This window comes from Macrotis lagotis, chromosome 7, assembly GCF_037893015.1.
Source record: "Macrotis lagotis isolate mMagLag1 chromosome 7, bilby.v1.9.chrom.fasta, whole genome shotgun sequence".
Classification (NCBI taxonomy): Eukaryota; Metazoa; Chordata; class Mammalia; order Peramelemorphia; family Peramelidae; genus Macrotis; species Macrotis lagotis.
Genome location: NC_133664.1, coordinates 205,588,897 through 205,612,705, shown reverse-complemented (window position 1 = coordinate 205,612,705; position 23,809 = coordinate 205,588,897). Strand labels below are relative to the sequence as shown.

The window sequence follows — 23,809 nt, the reverse complement described above, 5'->3', positions numbered from 1 at the left end:
ATTTATAGCAGCTCTTTGTGATAGCAAGAACTAGGAATTGTGAGGATGCCCATCAGTTGGAGAGTGGTCATGGTATGTGATAATGATGGAATACAAAAAAAATGATGAACTCTATGGTCTTAGAAAAATATGGATAGACATTTAGGAAAATAATGAGGCGTGAAATGAGCAGAACCAAGAGAATGTTGTATACAGTAACAATATTGTTTAGGAACATCTTTAAACAAATTTCATTTTGACTATTATAATACCTAAATCAACTATAAAAGATCTATGAAAGAAGACATTTTCTGCATCCAAAGAAAACATTTATAAATATTTAAAAGGGATAGCAAGTTGTACATAGATTTGCAGTTTCATGTACAAACTTTTCTTTTTCCAGTTCTACTATGTTTATGGAAATGCTTGCTTTATTTCTTAAAGAGAGTACCAGAGCTGGAGCTGGTAGACCTGAGTTCAAATTCTGCCTTTGACTAGCTATGTGATCATGAGCAAATCACTTAACTTCTCTGGATCTATTTCATCATCTGCAGGACAGGATTAATTTTATGTGCTCTCCTCATTTCCCAAGGTTCACATTTCACAATGATACATAGGAAGCGTTTTGTAAGTCCTAAAGTACTAACTTTAGGTTGTTTAAAAAAAACATTTAAGACTCAAATTTTACCTAAGTGGGCTTGACTTCAGTACTGGGCGAAAATACTGGAATGTATCAATAAAGAAATGATTATTTTGATCTAGAAAAGAAAGCAACAATTGCAAAGAGCTATCAGGTTGTGCCAGACTAACTTGAGTTCCCTTTTTGGACAGTTACTAAAGTAGTTGATAATTAGCAACTTTTAATAAAGTCTGTCATCTTATTCTTGTGAAAACCAAATCCAAAAAGATGTGGACTAGGAGATAATATAAGTAAATGAACACAGACCTGGTTGATTGGTCGGACTTAAAGTAGCAGTTAATGGGGCAGTGTCCCCTTGGCAGGGCTCCCTGGAGCCACCTGGCTCAGCCCTTTGCCTTTTAACACTTATCATCAATGATTTGACTTGGGGGGTGGGGAGAGGATAGATATCAAGCTTATCAAATTTGCAGGGATAATTAAAACACTGAACAATAAAATTCAAAAAGATTTAACAGGCTTCAATATGAATCTAACAAAGTGACATTCAATAGGAGAAAAATTTTAAGTATAAGATGTGGAAGGCTTGTTCAGACAGCTATTCTTCTAAAAAAGATATGGAGTTATACATGGACTACCGGCTTTAATGTGTCGGTAAGGAAGTGATGTGGCAACTGGGAAAAATCCAGTGTGATCTTAGGAAACATTTAAAAGAGCATAGCCTCCAGGAGTCTACTGCCTTTGTCAGGCAGCACCTGGTGGATCTCTCTTCTTTTCTAGTTACCTTAGTGTAAGAAGGACATTTTTAAGGTAAAGAATATTTTCAAGTGAGAGAAAAACAGGGTGGCCTAGGGTCCTTAAATCAGCATCCAATGAGGACTAGTTAAAGAAATTGTAGATGTTTGACTTAAAGAAAAAAGAGGAGAGAGAGAGGGCCAGCATAATAATTGTCTTCAAATATTTGAAGATATTCATCATATGTAAAAGGAATAGATTTACTCTGTTTGGTCACAGTGGACAAAGTTGAGTGATTCTTGATGCCAAAAAAGAAATGTAAAAAATTTTAATATTATGATATTAGCCACCACCAAACTCATTCATCATCTGATTCATATCTGGCCTTTGGACCCAGATGGCTTTGGAGGAGAAACTGAGGCTAGTGACTTCGTACAGTTCCCCCTCAATGAAATCTAATTCAGGTGCTTGTCATGGCATCACCTCCCTGATGTCACAGTCTTCTTCAACAACAAAGGACAAACAAACATCAATCAATCATCAATCAGTCATTGGCATGTACCCCACTGTGGTGTGAAGGATAACCCTGGTGCTTGAAGGCTATGCTTATGGGAGTCTGGGCTCTAACAAATGCTTCTAATAAGAAAAGGGAAGGTTCCCGTGATGTCCTTTATGTCTGGAGTCCTGAGTTTATTCCTGAGGCCTAGAAGAGACAACTGGTTTTGTGACCAGTGACTCTGGGTTGAAACTCAGTTATGCTACTCACTACTTGTTCAATGGGGAGTAAGTTATAGAACCTCTCAGGTTTCCAGTTTCCTCATCTATAAAAACGTTTAATCCTTATGAGCCTTAGTTTCCTCATCTCTAAAAATGGGAATAATAATGCCTTAAAAAATACCTAGCTCTCAGGGTCATCGATAGAATCAAATGAAATAAAGCTTATATGTCAATATGGTTTTTTGTCACGACCAGTAAGGAAGATGCTTCCCGTAAGGACCTTAGAAGAAATGATCTTATGGTGTATATCTAGAAATTCACCTACTTTATGTTAATGGAGCTGTTTTTCATCATTTTCCATCTTTTTATTTTTAATTGATGCTTTTTGTTTTCACATCACATTTCTTTCCGATTATTTCCCTTTTCGACTGCACAACAAATTTTCCCTTATTCCAATTTTTTATGCAGATATTGATCACTAACTTCCCCTCTATTGCACGTTTATTTTTCCGTTGTCTCTTAAATTTTTCACACTGGGCTTTCTGGAGAATGTAACTGCACAGTCTTTTATCTTGAAACAGATTTTCCCCTTCTGTTCCATGGCCCCTTATTGCACATCTAGCTCTGGTTGGCCAACTTGCAAATGTACTTCATTGATGGCAGAGGGAATCAATCTAGAGATACGGGATGAGTCAGTATCACTGCTCATCACCCCTCCTGGAAAAACAACTAAAAGGGTATGCCCCCCTGGAGGGTGGATCACTGACATCACCAAGAAGGCCATGTGGCCCTCCCGCACACCCCCTCCCTTGCCTGGAAACAGAGCCCTCTACACAGCAGGGATGTTTATCTAATGAAAGAATAAGGGCTTTTAGTCCTTAATATGCCCAGCTGCCATGAAGTCCTCCTCTGATGTCTGATTCCAACATGTAGGTGATAATGAATCCTCAAAGGCCAAGTCACAGAACATACCCTCTGGCAGACCATATGAAGCCTGGGTCTACAAACTGTACAGGGGAAGGCACTATGTGCTCAGACATTGTGATATCCAAATATTTAATAAGATCCTCACAACTATACTAAGAAACTTGCATTTATTAACTATTTTACAGATGAGGGGACTGAGACAAAGTCACTAAGCAATTTTTTATTTCAGGTCTTCCTGTCTGTGGCCCAGACACTGTCCACTGTACCACCTCTTCTGAGGTCCAGCACAGTTAAAGTCAGAAAATGCAGAGACCTGTGTCTTAGACTCATTTTTATTGCCCAGACATAGTAAAACGTTGCCTTTCTCCTTCAAAGAAGTTTTATTGCTATCTTATCTTTTTTTATTATTGCCTTCATTTCCAAATCTATCTCCCTTCTCCCTTCCTTGCAAAGGTATCTTATTATAGTGTATAGCATCTTGGAAGACTGACTGGAATCAGGAAGATCCAGGTTCAGACACCACCTCTGATACTAACTCTATGACCCAGACAAGTCCTGCAACCTCCCTGTAAATGAGGGATTGGGACTAGATTATCTGTAAGATCCCTCCCAACTTTAAATCTATATTCCTATGATTCATACTTTTAATTAAGCTAGGTCAAGGTGGACCAGCAAAACTAAATATCACATCAGCTGGGTCTGCCAGTATAAAACATTACATGCTAATGTACTCATGGAGTACATTATGGAGAATCCTTTGGTGGTTGTTTTGTTATAATTATGACATTTCAAAGCTTGCAGGTTTCTAGAGGGAAGGGATGACGGCTGCCCAGAGCCACACTCAAACGAACACTTACTAAATGCTTTTTGATGGTAACAGTAAAAATGGTGAATTTTTTTCCTCCCAATTTTAAGTTGAAAGAAATAGAATCCCTTTAAATTATTGAAAGAACAATAGATGCCAGCATGTATTTGGGTTAACTTTGACAACCCAGACTTGGTCACGTATCACAGAGGCATGTGGTCATATAACATGGTGTGTCCCTTCCACCACACAGACACACACACACGGGCACGCGAGCTCCACAGATTAGGAGTTAATTAGAATTTTTAATTTACAGCAGTTTTTAGTATTGTGAACCAGAAGGAATGGTTACCCTGATGAATGGCTATGCTTTCTCTCACTGCCCCTACTTGTGATGGTTTGAGTTTAGATATGCACTTAGGCATATGAGCAAGGAATTCAAAATATATTTGTCAGTGAGTGGCAATTAAAGAAGGGGGGGGTTGTGGGGAGAAAAACATGGAGTAAAAGGAATGCGAGAGTACGTGTGGGTTTTTGCTTCATTTCCAGAAAGGGTGATAGTTGCTTCCTGGAAGCTACACTTAGCAACAGGAATGGAGAATGGGAAAGATTTATTCCCCTTTGCCAAAGCTCAATAACTCTGACTTAGTAATTAAAATCAATAAGTTTCTTGCAAATATTCCAAAGGCTGCATTAGAAAAGCCATTTTTAAAAATTATCTTTTCATGATGCCATCTTCTGATGACACTAGCGTGTGTGAGATGTGTAGACTTTTTCAAATAGGTAAAATTCTAATGAGAAAAGGAGGTGATTTAAAGTCAGCAAAGCATAAGGCAGATTTGACAGCAAGGCCAATCACATACATATGGACTCCAGAATCATGTGGCTCATTGAATTTTGTGGTGACTTTTCTGAGACATGGAGCTCAACAGGCTGAATCTCAAGTCCACAGGTAGAACCAGTACACAGAATATAGTTTAATTACTAATCCTTTGAAGCAGGGAAAGACCCACTGGTGTAGGAGATCATGGAAACCCATGTAAAAAGGCTGACGTGCCAGTATTCAACTGATGTTACTCAAATTGTGGTGGGAAGTTTTGTACTCTGCTTCCAGATAGACTTGCCTTTTTGGGATGGCAGGGCTTAACATCAGTCTGCCATTATTTATTAAAAACCTATTGGACATAGGCATTGAAGATAGGCCCCTATCCTCGAGGTGTTTACAGTAAACCAAATTTGTTACTATGAACTGATGCTGAGCGAGATGAGCAGAACCAGAAAAACACTGTACACCCTAACAGCAACATGGGGGTGATGATCAACCTTGAAGGACTTGCTCATTCCATCAGTGCAACAACCAGGGACAATTTGGGGCTGTCTGCAATTGAGAATACAATCTATATGCAGAGAAAGAACTGTGGAGTTTGAACAAAGACCAAGGACTGTTACCTTTAATTTAGAAAAAACACAGTATCTTATTGTCTGATCTTGCTATCTCTTATACTTTATGTTTCTTACTTAAGGATATGATTTCTCTCTCATCACATTCAATTTGGATCAATGTATACATGGAAACAATGTAAAGACTGGCAAATTGCCTTCTGGGGCGGGGGAGTAAGATTAGGGGAAAAATTGTAAAACTCAAAATAAATAAAATCTTTATAATTCAAAAAAAAGCAACCTGTAGGGTAGGTTTTATTATTATCCTCATTTAACAGATGAGGAAACTGACTCTTCCAGGATCATGCTAGTTTAAGACTCCATTTGAACTTAGGTCTTCCTGATTCTGGGTCCAATTTCTAATCACAGCACTACCTCACTGTCTAGGTATCAGATTTCAAACCTCTGAATCCTTTTGGTAACAAAAGCTGGGTTACCAAAGAGAATTAAGTCTCTCTTTGACTGGCTTTGTTTTCCCATTCATCCTGGTGGATTACTGGGGAGTTTTCCCCCTTAGAAGCAATGAAAAGAACCGGGATTGTCAGTTGGTCCAAAGGGACTTCAACACCACCAAAGCAAGTAGTAAGTGATGGCACCATCAACATCACATCCAAAATATTTATTTTATCTCAGAATTGTGGTTCTCAAACATGGAAGGTTCTCCAGTTGTTCTCTGTGTTGATCTCCTAAGGTATTGTTATACCTGAGGGGGAGGGGTCTTTACTAGAGCAGACCCCCATTCTTCTGGCCTTTCCTTCAGAGGGATTCTTTCCCATGTCTTTTTTTTTTTTTTAAGGTTTTTGCAAGGCAAAACAGGGTTAAGTGGCTTGCCCAAGGCCACACAGCTAGGTAATTATTAAGTGTCTGAGACCGGATTTGAACCCAGGTACTCCTGACTCCAAGGCCAGTGCTTTATCCACTATGCCACCTAGCCACCCCTTCCCATGTCTTTTGATAAATTTTTCATAGAGAGTCTACCCTAAGTGCTGGGGTTCTAATAATAAAGAGTTCATAGATACCAGGGCAGCATGACCATATATACTCATATGCTAGGTGGGTTGATAGAAACTGGGAGCTGGACCTAGAGTCAGAAAGACCTGAGTTTAAAACCAGTCCCAAACACTTCCTAGTGGTGTGACTATGTATGGGCAAGCCACAGCATCTGTCACCTTGTTTTCTCATTTGTAAAATGAGGATGATAATAACAGTACCTACATCCCAGAGTTGTGAGGATTGAATGAAATGATCTTTCTAAAGTGCTCTGCAAACCTTGAAACACTTTATAAATGTTAGCCATTAATATTTTTACTAATGTTTATAATAATATATACCCATATTTTTGTTTACTAGCAAGAATCATTAATTAAATCATTTTGAAAAGGACATACTCCCCCAGTCCCATTTTCACCATAGTGAGCACCTGACGCAAGTAAAGGAAATTGGGACATAAGAGGTACAGTCACAGCAAAAGTGGTTATAGATGATAGGTTTGGGAAACATTGCAGTTGATAAATATATAATGAACCAAAAGGAAGAAATATCATAAAAATCAACCAACAAATATTTATTAAGAACTAATCAAATGCCTGGTACTGGAGATACAAATGAATGAAATGTGAAGCTTTTTGTAATAATAGAAATTAGATGTGAATGGCAAAGGATCCAATATTGGAAATTTCTCACTTAAACAGCCAGTGGAACAGTTTGTTAAACCATTCCCCAGTTGAAACAGGTTGTTTTTAAGGATCAAATGATGTAAGATTTGTAAAGTGTGTCTTTAGGACAGTGCTTTGTACTTAATAACTAATTCTTAATAATTAGATTCTGTTCCATTCTATTCCATTTGTAATATTCTACAGTTTGCTCAAAGTGAAGTTAAATGCACTTCTGAGCAAGTTTAGAGCCATCAAAAAGGCCTTCCCCAAAGGAAGGTCTTCTATACTCTTATTTCTCTTACTCCTTTTTTATACCTGCCTTCAGGTGCCACGTGTCAGAGTGCTACCTCCTAGTTATTGGTATGTCCCCCTGTTCACCCCAGACTATACCTTATTCCTTCAGGGGCCCTGCTAGGTGACAGGCTAACTTTTTCTGGTGGTTATATCCTGTAATACTTAGTGTATGACTTCCATCATATAACTTTTGCATTTTAAGGAGAGGAAAGTTTAGCTCTTTAATCAAAAGAAATGAGTATGGTAATTATTCTAGCCACCTGCTAGGACCATTTTGGGGGGAGGTAAGGTAGGTTTTGAATTCAGCTTTGATTCACATCATATAAAAAAAATCATGACTGGGTCTGGGGAGTGATTTAGCAAAAATAACCCCGATTAACTCTGTTATCTTCAGGATAGTGCAGACTGAACTGCTTAATGCTTAAAATATCATTTGTAACAAAATTAGGCTACACCTGGAAGCTGGGTTAGCTTGACTTCAGGCTCTGAGTTTTCTGAATCTAATTTTAATTCACCTTTGGTAAACTCTCTTCCAAGTCCTTTACAACCAGACTTCCACCTACCTTCCCAGGTTTGTTTTATGAATGAACACTTAGGTCCTACCATGCTGGGCAGCACGTCTCCGCCATGTTGGGAGTATCCCTTCCTCACTGTTACCTCTTAAAATCCAAAATTTCCTGTAAAGTTTAGCTAAGGTGCCATTTCTATAGGAGAACTTCCCTGATACCCAAAGCTTCCAGAACTCTACCCCAACCCTTTACATTTATCTCATAGCTGTTTAGGTGTATATAGATCCTCGAACCATTTCATTTTTGTCTCTGGGTCTGGTGACTGGTACAGAGACTCATGGGTTTAGAGATAGGCCTAAGATCTATAGAAGTATGTTACAAACTTAATATAAAATAGCTATAAAATGCTGTTTATAATTATCATTATCTAGTTTTCAGGTGAGGAGCTGGGACCCATGGAGGTAAGAAACTTGCTCAAGATCACAGGTAGTATAGGAAGCACTTGATAAAAGTTTGATGGATTGATTTTCTAAGCTAAGGCTGTCTTGTCTGACCAGGGCTAACATGAACTTGGGGTCTTCCTTCTTTCCTTCTAAATTCTAGCCTGCCACTTGCAGACTTTGACTCTTTGCTCAAATCTCTATAATTAAAAATGATTCTGGGCAACTGGAAAGAGGTTGGTTGAGCGGTGTAGAAGAAATAATATACCCCAAAACTGTGAGTGATAAGGCCTCTTACTAGCCCTGTCCATATCTCTAGGAGTGCACTTGATGCTGAGCTGCAGCATTTCTTAAGCCCTGAAACAGGAAGATTAATAACCCTATCACTCATCCCAGTGAGGATAATCAGCATGAGAGATTCATCCCTTTCCTAGTGGCTGAGTAACAGCAGTGTACTGATCCCTAATGAAGCCATTTCCTTCCAGATATTCCAAATAAACAAGGAACAAGAGGATGAGAAATAAAATCTGTGACACATACTTACAGACATGCAAAATTATCTTTAAATGGGAGAGTTTGGGTTTTTTTCTTCCCAATGAGGCTTCGGCAGCTGCATTAACTGATTTCATCCTGCCTCCACGGCCACAATAGGCCTTGCCCCTCACGGGGCTTAATCAGCATCTCTTCACCAGGAAAGTTGATTCAGCAGAGAGCCAGGCAGCCAGCCTCAGCCTTTTAAGAAGACTTTGAATTGCTCTCCAAGGAGATGGGCAAGCAGGAGAAGGAAGAATCTCTGGACTTCTTCAAAAGAAGGCTTCAGATCACTTTTTGCCCTAACTAATCCCTGCCTTCCATATCCCTTTGGAAGGTGTGCTGTTCTTTCAGTCCCCTTCCTTCCCTCCAGCCCCCCTCCACTCGGTGACACCATAGACCGCATCTCCGTTGCTGTGAAAAGTTGTTTGCTTTGTCAGTTTCCGGAGAAATAAAGAGGGACATGTAAGGAAGGGGAATGGAGGAAAACCAACTTCACAAAGAAAAGTCTGTCACATGTCAGTGATTGGGAAGATCAGATTCCCAGGCAGAATGAAAATGAGTTTTACTCTTGTTACACTTTGCAAAGGAATTTGCCGCAGACTGTGGGAGGCCCAAGAGATGACTATGAAAACTTGAAAGGGGGAAGACAAGGAAGAAAGAAAAAAACATTCATTCTTTTTTCTCTTCACATCTTCTCAGCTGACAATACAGATTTTATGGAACATGAAAATCAAGTGGGATTGTTGTGATTTTAGGATCACATTGATGTCTTACTTTCCACTGGCAAGCTAAAGATTCTCATTAAACCTGTTTAAGAAAAATCTTTGCTTATCTTGTTTTCCTACTTTTTTCCCTCAGAAGTTGAACTTTTTTGAATATGAAAATTAGCAACTTTGAGAGTAAGCCTTGTCTTCCTATCTATCAATTACATGGGGAATATTCTAAATTGTCTGTCATTATGTGTTCTCAGAAACATTTCAGAATTTTGAATTGTCAGCATTATCTTTCTTTGACTACAAAAAGCCTCCACCACTTGTAAAGTTGAAATTGTCTAACAATAATCTTTTTTAAGTTAAAAAAATGAAACATTTTAAATTGAAAAAGGAAAATCAGTACCTTTGTAACAAACATATGTATATATATATATATATATATATATATATATATATATATATATGTGTGTGTGTGTGTGTGTGTGTGTGTGTGTGTGTGTGTATATACATATATACAGTTAAGCAAAACAATATCTTCACTGGCCATGTTTTTTTAAAAAAGTTATCTTATGAGCGCTGAATCTCTCACCTCTCTGAAGAAGTGGATAATGTACTTCATCATCAGATTTCTGGATTCCTGATTGGTCATTACATTGAACTGAATTCTTAAGTTCCTCTAAGTTGTTTAACTTTATAGTGTTGTTTTCATATAAATTGTTCTATTTCTATTTGCTTTTCTCTTGATTAGTACTTGCAATTCTTTCCAAATTTCTCTGAAATTATCTTATTTCTTACAGTACAGTTGTATTGCATTACATCTATACACTTTAATTTGTTCATTCTCAGAGTCATTGAGCACCTCCTTGATTTCAGTTCTTTGACAACAGGAGTTACTATAAATATTTTTGTATGTAGGACTCTTTTTCCTCTTTTTTTGATAAACCTAGTAGTGATACTGACCAGTGACTAGTCATTCTCCATGAACTAACTTATTCATTAGTTCTGATTTCTATTTCATAATAATTGAGGTATTGAATTACAAATTTATGTATGCATTGGTGGTAAAAACTGGGATAAATAGGACTGTTTCTCTAATGACTTTAATAACAGTCCCCTTCTTCTGAAGAAGTATAGCCTACTTCTTGGTTAAATTTCCTTTTTACTTCCTCCTCCTTTTCAAAGTGACAAGGTATTTTTGAAGAACAAGAGTTGAGAGGTAAAAGAGTCAGTTAACCCTGTTTCCTTTATTTTTTTTCCTCCATAAAGCCTAGTTTTCCCTTTGAGTCACAGTCACCATCAAAATAATATGTGCTTGAGTTCTATTGCATTTATGGTACCAGCGTAAATGCTTCCCTGCAAAGAAATAGAAGATATAATACTCTTCTCTTTCCAGGTCTTGATCTTTAAGGCTGACCTTTATCTTTTAGGTAAATTTATCATCTGATTAACTGACCTCCATTAACTGACCTCAGCAGAACTAGCTTCTGTACTAATCTATAGAACTATAGCAAGTAATTTTGCCACTTGGGCTTATGACAATAAGGAGACCCTTGAAAAAGTTTTATTAACAAGTTTTTAAAGGAAAAAGATTTCAGGGGAAGTCAATGTAATTTGAGATCTGAAAAGGCTATCTTGTTGAGTGGACTTCAACCCTCATGAGGCAACTCGGTGGTACAGTGGATGGAGCTCTCGGCTTGAGGTCAGGAAGATCTGAGTTCAGATTTGGCCTCAGACACTTACTAGCTTATAGGGTCACCCTGAGCAAGTCATTTAGCTTCTTGTCTTTCTCAGTTTCCTCAACTATACAATGGGAATCATGATATAGCACCTTCTTCCCAGGGTTTTTTGGGAAGATTGAATGAGGTAATATCTGTGAATTTTATGCCAGAAACCTATTCTTTTTCTCTTCAAACTTTTCTACAAAACTTTCCATATCGCCCCCCCCCCAAAAAAAAACCCTAAAGTCACTGGCACCATCGAGAGATAATAGTAGCTTCTGGCAGATAAAGTCTTCTTTGATAAATAGAAAAGATTACTTTTCACTTCCACTTCAGAATTCCCACATCTAGCAGAGCTTAAGTGAAGCAAAGTTGCCCATGAGATGGTCCCAGAATCTCCTAGGTATAATAAGACCACAATATCTTGTTTTTGTATAATCTCTCTCTCTCTCTCTCTCTCTCTCTCTCTCTCTCTCTCTCTCTCTCTCTCTCTCACACACACACACACACACACACACACACACACACACGGATGTAAATTCTTTGTCTCTAGGTCATGGGTTTTGTTGTTTGCTTTTCCTTACTTTGTTTTTTGCCTTTATATGCTCAACTCTTAGCATAAAGTCTGGTACCATGTTTCATGTTTAATAAATACATGTCCTGAAGGGGGCAGCTAGGTGGCTCAGTGGATAGAGCAATGGTCCTGGAGTCAGGAGGACCCGATTTCAAATCTGGTCTCAGACACATAATAATTACCTAGCTGTGTGACCTTGGGCAAGTCTCTTAACCTCACAACCTTGTAAAAACTTTTAAAAAATTGCATTTCCATTGATTGGTGTCTTTAACAGTAATAGGAAAGTCTGAAACAGAGGAGAAAATCATGGGTACTGTTTTGTATATATTGTGTTTGAAATGTTCTTGGAACAACCAGATCCAGATGTCTATAAGCAATTGATGATGAGGGTCTTAAGTTTAGAAGAGATACTAAGACTGGACTTAACGGTGTTATCAAAGAGATAGTAGCTGAAACCAAGGAAGCTGATGAGGTCACTGGGACGAGGCCAGAGGTTTGAGATCCAACCATAGTTATTGGACATGACATGGGTGTTGAATGGTCAGTCAAGCAGGAGGAGTTAGGAAAGATCAGGGTTATGAAAATCGAGAGGAAAATATATGAAGAAGGAGAGGGTGGTCAACAGTGTGAAATGCTGCAGAGAAGTCAAGAAAAGTGGATATTGATTCCATTAGATTTATTCATTAAAAGATCATTGGTAATTTGAAAATTGTTTCAGTAGAATGATGAGGTTAGAAGCCTAATTGTGGAGTTTGGAAGAAACTGGAAGGAGAGGAAGTGAAGGTATCAAAAGCAAATAGCATTCCTAAGGAATTTAGCTCCAAGAGAGGATAAATATAGGGTAGTGGGGAGTGGGCATCATAGGACCAAATGAGACTTTTTTTTTTAGTATTGAGGAGATATGTTTATTTCTGAACAAGAGATCAGGAATCAATAAATAGGAAAAGATTTTCCTTTGGGAAACTAGCTCTTTCTTGGGGGAACATTATCCCCCAAATAATCTCTCATGCTCCTTTACTTCTTTTTATGCTGCTTATTACCCTGCTGCTGCTAATTCCCTTAGTAAACCAGTGGTTTCCAACTGCCCCAACTATTAATTAGCTAACCACTGCAATACCTAAATAAACCTTTTTTTGTCCCTTAAAAAAAGACATAATGAGGGTGTTAATGGGGGGAATCATCTAGAGAAGACAGGAGGGAATGGGACCAAAGGAAACATATAGTGAGGTTGGCCTCAATGAGTAAAGGGAGGAAAAATAATGTGGTGTGATATCAGAGTTCTAAAATGTTAAAAGAACTAGGGGATCAGGAAGAGGAGAGTAATGGTGAAGTATATCATTTTTTTTTAATCTAATTTGAAAGGTTTGTAATAATCATTGGGAGACAGTGTGGTAACTCACTGAGTGAATAGTAAAAAAGGATTGCCTTGTTCCAGTTATGGATACCATCAATTAACCATAGTAGTCCCAGTCAGCATGGCTCTTTGACTTTTTCCTGGATCCTTTCCGTAGCAAGAAAGTAGGGTCAGAGGAGGCAGATGGGGACCACCATCAATCAGGCTCAGGGTTTGACAAAGGGTGAATGCCTATAGAAGAGAATAAGGGACTTGAGAGTAGAAAATTACAGAGATGGACCATTTCACTAAAGGTTAAATTTAGAAAAAGAGGAAAATGTAGGAAGAACAGGAATGATGGTAATAGTAATGGCAAAGTGTTGAGAAGTGGGATGATTGTAGGTGATGGTGAGGCTGGAAAACCTTTTTAGGATCAAGGGATAAGGAATTAGGGATAGTAACTAGGGAGAAGACCTAAAAAAGATAGGGAGAAATTGAAGAGAATCACTATCTTTTGAAGTATGGGAAAAATAGAATATAAAATAATGGAATTTCAGAGTTCTATATCATGAAAATGTAACACTTGTGAGTGATAGCAAAACCAAATGGTTAGAGTACCTGAGTTCAAATCTAGCCTCAGACACTTAATAAATTACCTAGCTGTGTGGCCTTGGGCAAGCCACTTGACCCCATTGCCTTGCAAAAAACAAAAAACAAAACCAAATGGATAACATTGCCTATATTAGATGAAAAGCCAGAGAGGTCAGGAGGAGAACTTTCTAGTCCTAGGTAATAGCCAGTGAATATATTTCTTTATATTTGATCATGGAGATACTAGAAAGACATCAGAGCTTATTGAATAGGGATGGAGGGAGGTAAATGGTCAGACCTAAGATCAGTTTGACAGCTAATAAGAGAATGGACTACAGTGGGAAAAGACTTGAGGAGACTAAACAGAAGCTGGTTGTGGTGGTCCAGATTTTAAGTGTTGAGAGCCTATCTCAGAGTGATATTCAGAATTAGAGGGGAAAAAGAGAACAAATACAAGAAATATCATGAAGGTAGAATTGACAGGAGCTGGCAACAGTAGGATCTGGGGTGCCAGAGAGTGACATCTATATTTATCAACTTAACTGTGTTCCAAATTGCAAATGATGGCATTGTAAGCTGTATATATCATAAATAAAGTGTGTTGGAAACCTAAAAGTTCTACTAACATTAGTAGAATTTTTACGTAATTTGGAGAAAATTAGAAAGGGTACTTGTCAAGTTTCAGTAGTTTGGGGAAAAGAGATTGGCATTTGGATAGGCAGAGAACGAGAATGGTAATGATAATGAGGAGTGAGATTCAGTATTTTTGGAAGAACCTCATTTCTGTGCAGCTTTTATAGGATAAATTCCTCCTTAACTTCCATTCACAAAAACATTTCTCTAGAGAGAGACTGCTCAACCTGTACAAATCCTAAATTTCTTCATGATTTGCCCCTCCCTTCCTTGAAAGCTTTCTAAGTCCTCCTTCTTTTTTTGAGAGTAAGTATATCTCAGATAGACACTCAGATCCTGTTACTATGAGGTGTGTTGTACAAACCTTGTTTCAGATGATCAAGGATGGCCATTGAGAAGATGAGGAAGAAACCAAGATACAGAGGTGAAGGGACAAAATTCCATGTAGCATGTGAAAATTCATAGTGGTACAAAATGCTGTAAGCATTAGGGATGTTGAATCTTGAAGAATATGTAGAACTTCGAGTAAAGCTACCATTCCATTGAAAGACATTCATGGTATAGGAATCTGCTTAAGGGGTGGTTGAAGAATGGCAGCTGTCTACTTTGGCTGAAGCATGTCCAGATTGAAAGCTTGCATTTGCAGGATCAAGGGCAGAGAAACTAGCGATTATATGAGGAATGGATGCTCTTTCCCTAATTAAAAGGGTAGATGTACCTCCCTGTCTTTTATTTCACTGACTAAGAAATAGCTGTGGGACTCAGTTTTACTATAAAAGTCCATCAGGATAATCTAGCTAAATGAAATTCTGTCTCTCAACATTTTCTCTGACCCCTTAAAAATAGACACGTAGCAATTTTGAATTATCCCAACCCTGACAAAGTTATATGGTGTGAACTTGCACAACATGTAACTGTTGATGCTTTCTTCCCAAAATGGATTGCTTTAAAGAATGACATAGAGATCATGAGAGTCTCTTTCATTACTGATTGGTGATATAGATCCAGTCCCCCGTTGCTAATACTAAGAAGGAATTTATTTATTTAATAATCGGACACTGTTCCAAGTTCTGATCATTCAATTACAAATAAAAAGAAAGCTGTCTTCTTATGACAGTACACAAAAGGGAACTGGCCCCTTCACAAAATGGAAGCTCCAGGAGGAACTTGCCCATAGGTGAAGGAGGGTGAAGTTTGCAATTGGGTAGTCTATGATGAGCAGGTCCCAATAGCAAGATGATGTTCTAGAATGAGAAAATTGAGTTCCTAGAACTGAGAAAAATACCAAGATGAGACAGACAGGATTCTGAAGTCCTGAAAGTCAGGAAGAAGGGCAGGAGAAGACTCTGAAGTAAAGGTAATGGGTGTGTGTGTGTGTGTGTGTGTGTGTGTACATACATACACACATATATATATACATATACATATATGTATGTATGTTTAATTATGGTCTACAGCTGTGAACTGAACTCTCTCACCTCTGGCTGGTCATTCCATCCTCAGACACATACATAAATAGTTCACATATATAATTTGTGTGTGTGTGTGTATACAGTGAGGTGGCACAGTGAATAGAGTACCAGCCCTGGGGTCAGAAGACTCATCTTCCCAAGTTCAAATCTGACCCTCAGACTTTTGTTACCCATAGGACTCTGGGCAAGTCACTTAATGCTATTTGCCTCGGTTTCCTCAATTGTAAAATGAGCTCAAGAAGGAAATGAACCATTCCAGTATCTTTGCCAGGAAAACCCCAAATAGGATCATGAAGAGTTGGACATGACAGAAAAAGGGCTGAATGTACATACACACACATACACACACACACACACACACACACACACACACACAATCACAAACAGAAATCTAAAAATTGTACCCACAGTTAATGGCACCTTTGCTAATAGCATGAAAACGTTCTACCCGATCCCCATTGGGGATTTCCATTTGGTCGTGTTGGTCTCTGCGGTGGCTTGGCTGTGGGAAAAATTAATGGGAAGTGGACAGAGACTTTGTTGTTATTAACAGCCAGGCTTGTTTAGAGTATGTGACTCTTGCATTTATGGAGAAGATTACTCACAAGTCTTTTCTTCCTCAGAATGTACAGAACCTCACATCACCACTTACCTCCCCTCCCAACACAAGCTCCTTCCAGCATTTCACGGTGCCCTCCGCAGTACTTCATAATTTTAACTCTCATTTCCTCTCCTGATCTGGATTCACTTCTGTATCTGCTTCCTCACTGTCACTTTCCAGTGAGTTTGGACCTTCAGCTTTCCAGTTTCTAATCTTGTACTTTCCACTTTATTTGTCTTTTGCTGACAGGAACTTCTCTATCTCTACCTTAATTTGAACTTCATGTTTCTATAAGAGACATAAATGCTGTTATATTCCTCTAGGGAAAGGAAAAGAATTTTTTAAAAAATAAATTCAGCAATCACCCAAGTTCAGTGCCAGCTTCCTTTAACAAAATCCAGGGTTGCTAATTCCCTTCTTGACTTTACAACTACCTTGAAATTGTTTTTCTGGGCTGACAACCGTTCCATGTAACTAACAAAAGGGCTTTTTGGAATGAGTGGCTAGAGGTGAGAGTGCAGTTCATAATAAAGGGAGTGGATCTTTAGGGGGTCAAGCCATGACCTTGATTTCTTTAATACCAGATTCTAAAGAGCCCAGTTAACTGTAATGGCTCTACTATAGCAATACATTTGGTTTTGATTGCATCAACCACTTTGCCAAATGAGAGAAACTATTTTATTGAAAATTATTATAAATGGTATATTAACACAGGGTGGGTGGGGTGGGAGGAGAGAGTATATCTGTATTTGGCTGTATGTGTGAGTGCATGTGCGCGCACACACACACACACACATATATTATTTAAATCATGACTGCTCTTCTTGTTGTTACTCTTTATCAGAGTAGCTATTGTGATATAGATAGATACAAATAGGTAACTCTCCTTTTAGATAATGCTATTTCAATAAAACCAATCTTTACCTCTGCTGTGCCAAGGAAATTGAGGAAGGTTTCAAGTTACTTTCATGGGGTGGGTATTGGAACACTGTGGTGCCACAGCCCCTTGCCCTCACCTTTGCCTTCCCAGGTCTTCTCTCATCCTCAACCCCTATCCCAAATCCATTTTTGTTATCAGGAATGGAGCAAGTTATTTCTACTCAGAAAATTCTAACATCTGTTAGAATTGGGCAAATGAGCCTAACTCTGCCCTTTCATTTTCAGAGTCTGGACAGACTTGGATCAGGGGCCCAGTATGGTCAATTGTAATGTTAGGAGGTCTGGTCTAGCTATAGATCTTTCACATTCTAGAACAGGGGTCCTTAACCTATCTCAAGTATCTTGGACTCCTTTGGTCATTTGGTAATGCCTTCTCAGAATCATGTTTTGTTCTGTTTTTAATGCTTAAAGTTAAAATACATAGCATTACAAGGGAAAGTAATTATATTGAAATAAAGTTGTAAAAAAATTTTTTTGAAAATTTCACAGATCCCAGGTTGAGAATCTCTGCTCTAAAGAATCCTAGGATATCATCTGATCCATCCTGAGATTTTCTTCCACTTAGTACCACTTCCAATCTATGTTCCTCAGGCCACAACAAAGCTACCTGAGAATACACCTGAACCAACCACAGGAATAGAACTGAAACTAAATCAGTTTCCTGAACAGGGAAGTGTATGAAGATAAATGACTGTGCATTTCACCAGTTCCTGTACCTCCCAGACTAGGCATTTGTACCCTAGAGGGAGAAAGGAAAATGTTTCCCATTGTCTGACTTGTTGACTCAAAGGTGGCATAACTATTAAACAACTAGACTTTCTCTCACCAGAATTAGGGACTATCTGAGAGAGAGAGGGAGGGGAACTAGATTTTTCCTTTCCTGAGACTCTCCAAACATGGAAGATATCTACCCAGAAATAGTTCTCCTTTTTGAGAATCTGACTGTAAGGAATAGTGTAATATTTGAATAAAGTAAAACCTGTATTCAAATTCCACTCCTGAACATGTACTAGGTAATAAACTATCAAACCTATCATTAGAGATAAAAAGAAGGGAAAAAAACCAAACTGTCCCTGAGGAGGTAACATGTGAAAATAGAGTTGTACATATACAGACTATAAGATAAATACAAAGTGTTTTGGGAGGGAGAGAAGAAGACAAGTCATTTAACCTCTTTAAGATGGAATTTCTTCATTTTTAAAATGGGGATAATGATTCCTATTGTCCCTAAATCCCTCCTGAGAAGTGGAACAAATGAAGTAATGTCCATAAGGCCCTTTCAGAATGTTGAACAAAACTTGGAAAGCCTTAGCTAAACTGATATTGAGTGAAGAGAACCAGGAAAAAGTGGTTCACAGTAACAGCAACATTTTGTGATGATGATCAACAATGTTTGACTTAGTACTTCTCAGCAATACAATGATCAAATTCCAAGACTTGTATTAGAAAATGTCATCCAGAGAAAGAACTATATAGTCTGAATACAGATCAAAGCAAAATATTTTTTCACTTTTTTAAATTTGTTTTTTGCTTTTTTTCTGATTTTTGACAACAGGTCATGTAGAAATATTAACATGATTATGCATGTATAATCTAAATCGGATTATTTGTCTTGAGGAAGACAGAAAGGAGAAAAATTTGGAATTCAAAATCTTGCAAAACTACCTTTAATTGGAAAAAATACTATTATGACAAAGTGTTAAACATAGTATAAATATCAGTCATTTTTAATTATTTCAGTTTTTTTATCTGAAAGGATCTCATATCTGCTTTTTTTCTCTCCAATAGGTTTACAGCCAGTTTACTGGAGCAGGGATGACGTAGCCCAGTGGCTCAAGTGGGCTGAAAATGAATTTTCTTTAAGGCCAATTGACAGCAACACATTTGAAATGAATGGAAAAGCTCTCCTGCTGCTGACCAAAGAGGACTTTCGATATAGGTCTCCTCATTCAGGTGAGAGGTTCATGACTCTTGACATATTCACAATACAAAAGGGATGATGAATCATGAATTGGTTACATCTATCCATAACAGTGTCCTATAGTAAGTAGCGTCATCATTAAACATGAAAATAATGGTATTTAGTAAAAGGAAGAACCTGTTTCTTCAAAGGAGGAGGAGAAAAAAAGGGTAAGAGTTTGTCATCTAGGAAAAAAAATAAGGAAAGATATAAAGTTCAAATCTAAGAATTTAAAGTTTTATACATTTCTAGCTAGAAGGAAAACTCAGAAGAGAGAAAAGTCAACCACTGAGAGAACTTAGGTCACGAGAAACACTTCCTGTTATGCACTAGGTGCAAATGGCCCTGAAAAGGCCGTGGCCCACAAGGCTGAATCTTTAAATATTCTTCTTATTTTCTTTTCTGAAAACTTAGTGCATTTTCTAAAACTCAAGTCCCTGGAACTTTAGTCTTTATAACACCATATAAGAACATGGCTCATTAAGACAATTGTTCTGGTATTGTGTAATGAAGTTGTTATTTTCTTAGCTAATTTTTCTAGATTATTTTTGGACAAAACTTCTCTGGAATCCAAAACAAAACAATTGGACTAAAATTACCTTAACATCTACTTTCCTACTGGCTGCTTTCTAGAAATGTTAACAGACTAATCATCGTCTAAACTAAATTTCTTGCCCCAGAAGCATGATAGGAATAGGAAGCATGATGTCCCTTGATTTTCCCAGTTGGCCTAGAGTTGGGTATCAAAACATGGGGAAGGGGAGGTTTCCTCAGATGTACAGATGTTGACATCTTACCTAGAAAGTTCCTAACACAGTGTGCAGACTTATCATGCTAAAACACTGTGACTCAAAGTATCCAAGCCTTCCTGAATCTCCAAAGTATAAAAATTATTTTATATAAATGTAAACAAAAAGAACCTGACATCTAAGCTGTTCCTTTAGCAATCAATCAGTGAGCATTTACTAAAGCTCTGCAATGTTTTAGGCAGAAATTGAAGATATAAAGAACATGAAACAATCCCTGCCTTTAGGAGGAGGATTACATTCTATTAGATGTGTGTGTGTGTGTGTGTGTGTGTGTGTGTGTGTGTGTGTGTGTGTGAATGTAATTGTTATTTGGAGAATACAGGCATACATATAATATGTCTAGAATGTACATATTCTCTTGGGAGAGACAACCTGTGTGCCTGACTTTGGAGGCTATCCCTTATTTCATAAATGAGGAATCATAGATGCAACAATTTTAGATAACTTGCCTAATGTCACACACATAATTTTTTGTAAGATACTATCCTAAAATAGAAATGAAATTAATTCTATCTAGTCTTTAAGAAATGCTCAGAATAATAGGTACAGCACTGTTTGGAAAGAGAGTGAATCAAACATGTATTTTCAGTGATCTGGTAAAATCATTTAAATGAAATAATTAATATAAAATAAAACATCTTTGAAAAGGATTTCTACTGAATTGGACCTGAGACCCAGTGATGCAGTCCTCTCTCCATATGACTGGAGGTTCTAAAGATGAAGCAGATTAGGAATCTGATTTTGCTTGGAATTCCCCGTTCCCTTTCTTACTTCCTCCTGAGACTAATCTATACATTCTCCTCCCTTTGCCCTTATTCATGCCACTTCCTTCCATAAAGGCATCCACCTGGAAGCAAAGATGATCCAAAAATTGAAGCCAGCTGACACTATTTCCTCCAACCCGAATGTCCCCACTGAACAGTAATATGGTTCTGAAGCCTGTGTTAGGTATCTTGTTAGCATTTTGCTGGATACCTCGGGAGATATAGTCCAAGATTAGCAGGAACTATTGACAAGGGACATACACCTGAAAGAATTTGAAAACAAGTGTTAAATTCTATGATTGTGTGTCTGTTTGTATTTCATTATGGGCTTGAACAAGTCAGAAAAGGTCTCATGGAGGAGATGGAACCTGTTCCAATTCTTCAAAAGATGACTAACATTTGATTAGATGGCAGGGAGAAGGAAATAATATGAGCAACGACAAGGGAGGCAGTGCTATTGAGTATGGGAAGGACTTTGAGGATTCTGCTGGCCTAGTTAAGGTAGAAAGTACATTTTGGGAAATAATGGGAAGAGATGGATAGGTAGGACAGAGTCAGACTTTGATGCACATTGAAAGCCGAAAGGAGGAATCCATGCCCAAGACAGTAGAGAACCATTGCAGATTCTGAAGCAAGGGAATGATCTTTTTTTTTTTAGTAAGCATGAGAAAACATGGATTTATCAAGGCCAGCTAAAGTGTGATCATGCAGTGCATTCCATAGTATCCGGTCTGTACTTGTGAAACTCCTTTTTATAATGTATAGAAGAACATCTTATTTAGGATTTTCATAACTGCAAATGCTATTCTTCCTTTGGGATTAAATTGGCACTGCTTCCTAGAAAATACATCTTGAAAAAGCCATAAGCTCCTTATGCAAAAGCTCTATTGTTTTTTTTTTTATCTAAGAACATTCCTCAAAGCCATTTCCCTTGGCAATGGTCTAGTTAGTCAAAGATACAGAAAATCTGTTAGGAATCATTATCCTATGTGACTTTTTGCCTCCCACTATTTTGCCTTATGCTCTTAAATGTGTTTTAGAGGATCTCCTTGTGTTTATAAAAATGACAGTTTCAAAGATACTGCTCATCTCAACTCAAATACAGTAACAGAAAGTAGTGAATAGTCCTGTTCCATAACAAATTTCTCCATCCTGACTAAAGATAAGGAAGATGGGTATTCTGATACTCTAACTTCCATTCTACTGGGTTAATCACTGGCCTGGAATTCTTTAGAACTGGAAATCTGAAGTATCACCGACATGCGTGATGAAACTTTTTCTATGTTAAAAGGGAAAGCTAATGAGTTGCTCTTGGAAAAGCTGTTGGAGACCCAACTCAAGACAAAGAACACAATACCTCCATCTCCAGCCTTCCTGAGACCTCTACTGGTCATATTGAATATGCTTCAAAAAAATTTAGGAAACAGGTCTATTTCCTCCTTAGGGCAGGGGCTAATTTAACCTAAACCCTTACGCTTTCCCAGTCCATATCACTCATTTAGATAGAAGTTGCTATTAAATGTAGGAAATATAATGAATAGAAGAATTATGTAATTCTCCTTTTCAGCTATTCCTATAGACCCTGAAAAATGACAAAAATTCATTGGCCAGAAATCATTCAGAGAAAGAGGAATAGATAGATAATCATCTGAACCTTTGGAGCAGGTATCTACATCAAAGAGAACATGGATTTATTGACATATGGATGAAGTAATCTGGCATCAGAATGGATTAGAAGGGGAGAGACTGGTCAAAAACATGTTGCTGTAGGGCAGCTAGGTGGCGCAGTGGATAGAGCACTGGCCCTGGAGTCAGGAGTCCCTGAGTTCAAATCCGGCCTCAGACACTTGATAATTACCTAGTTGTGTGGCCTTGGGCAAGCCACTTAACCCCATTTGCCTTGCAAAAACCTTAAAAAAAACCCATATTGCTACAATGTAAGCATGAGGTAATGACAATTCAGTAGTCATTTGATAAGCATTTATTGTGTCACATCACATCAGACCTGTCAGTGAAATTGTCTCTGTTATCTATACAGAGATAATAATTTCTAGCATTTATGTGACACTTTGAAATTGCAAAGCTCTTTACAAATATTATCACATCTCATCCCCATTTAATAGGTAAGGAAACAGGCAGACAGAGGTTAAGTGATTTGCTCATAGTTATACAGCTAGTAAACATCTGAGGCCAGATTTGAACTCAGGTCTTCCTGACTCCAGACCCAGTGCTCTGTTTATTGTACACATTAAATGCTTGAAGAGAACCCTATATGATATAGAGAGAAGATAGTTGTGCTCATCTATTTTCCTTTAAAAAAAAAGAAAATATTTGCTTTGATACAAAACACACTTCCCAACTAATGCTCAAACAATATCTCTAGTCTACTAGTTGTGATGTATATTTTTGTGCATATAGATTTTTTCTTATTGTCATAAATTTCTTTCAAAGTATTAAACCTAGTAGTGGGTCAAATAGAATAGTTTAACTTTTTAATATAATTATATTTGTTTTTTCATATTATTTGGACTATTTTTCAGCTCTAAGAGCACTGAAATAGCATGCTTATCTTTGCGTAGCTCCTCCATCATTGGATTTTCCCATCTTTAGTCATTTTTACAAATTCATATTTTCATTTGACTTTCTCCAAACTAGTTATTTTGTTTTTTGTCTTGTTATTCTTATTTATTTTCTTTTTTAATTTATTTTTATTAAAGATATTATTTGCGTGGGGTTAAGTGGCTTGCCCAAGGCCACACAGCTAGGTAATTATTAAGTGTCTGAGACTGGATTTGAACCCAGGTACTCCTGACTCCAGGGCCAGTGCTCTATCCACTGCGCCACCTAGCCGCCCCTAAACTAGTTATTTTGAACAATTTTTCAGATACTTGTTAATATGCTGCATTTCTTTTTTAAATTATTTGTCCTTTGACCATTTTTCTACTGGGTAGATTTATGTCTGTTCCCTTTAAATTTGAGATATTACATTAGTAATATTACATAATACATATTACATAGTACATTAACGGT

At 37.7% G+C, this 23,809-nt stretch overlaps 1 protein-coding gene across 2 annotated transcripts in view; it reads left to right on the top strand.

The window, feature by feature from the left end:
- ETV6 (ETS variant transcription factor 6) overlaps nt 1–23,809 on the top strand; it is a 319,314-nt gene that overhangs the window by 218,859 nt on the left and 76,646 nt on the right. For both annotated transcript variants that reach the window (XM_074194579.1, XM_074194578.1), the window contains exon 3: nt 19,035–19,199. In XM_074194579.1, the coding sequence (XP_074050680.1) occupies nt 19,035–19,199 (165 nt within the window). The remainder of the gene's footprint in view (nt 1–19,034; nt 19,200–23,809) is intronic.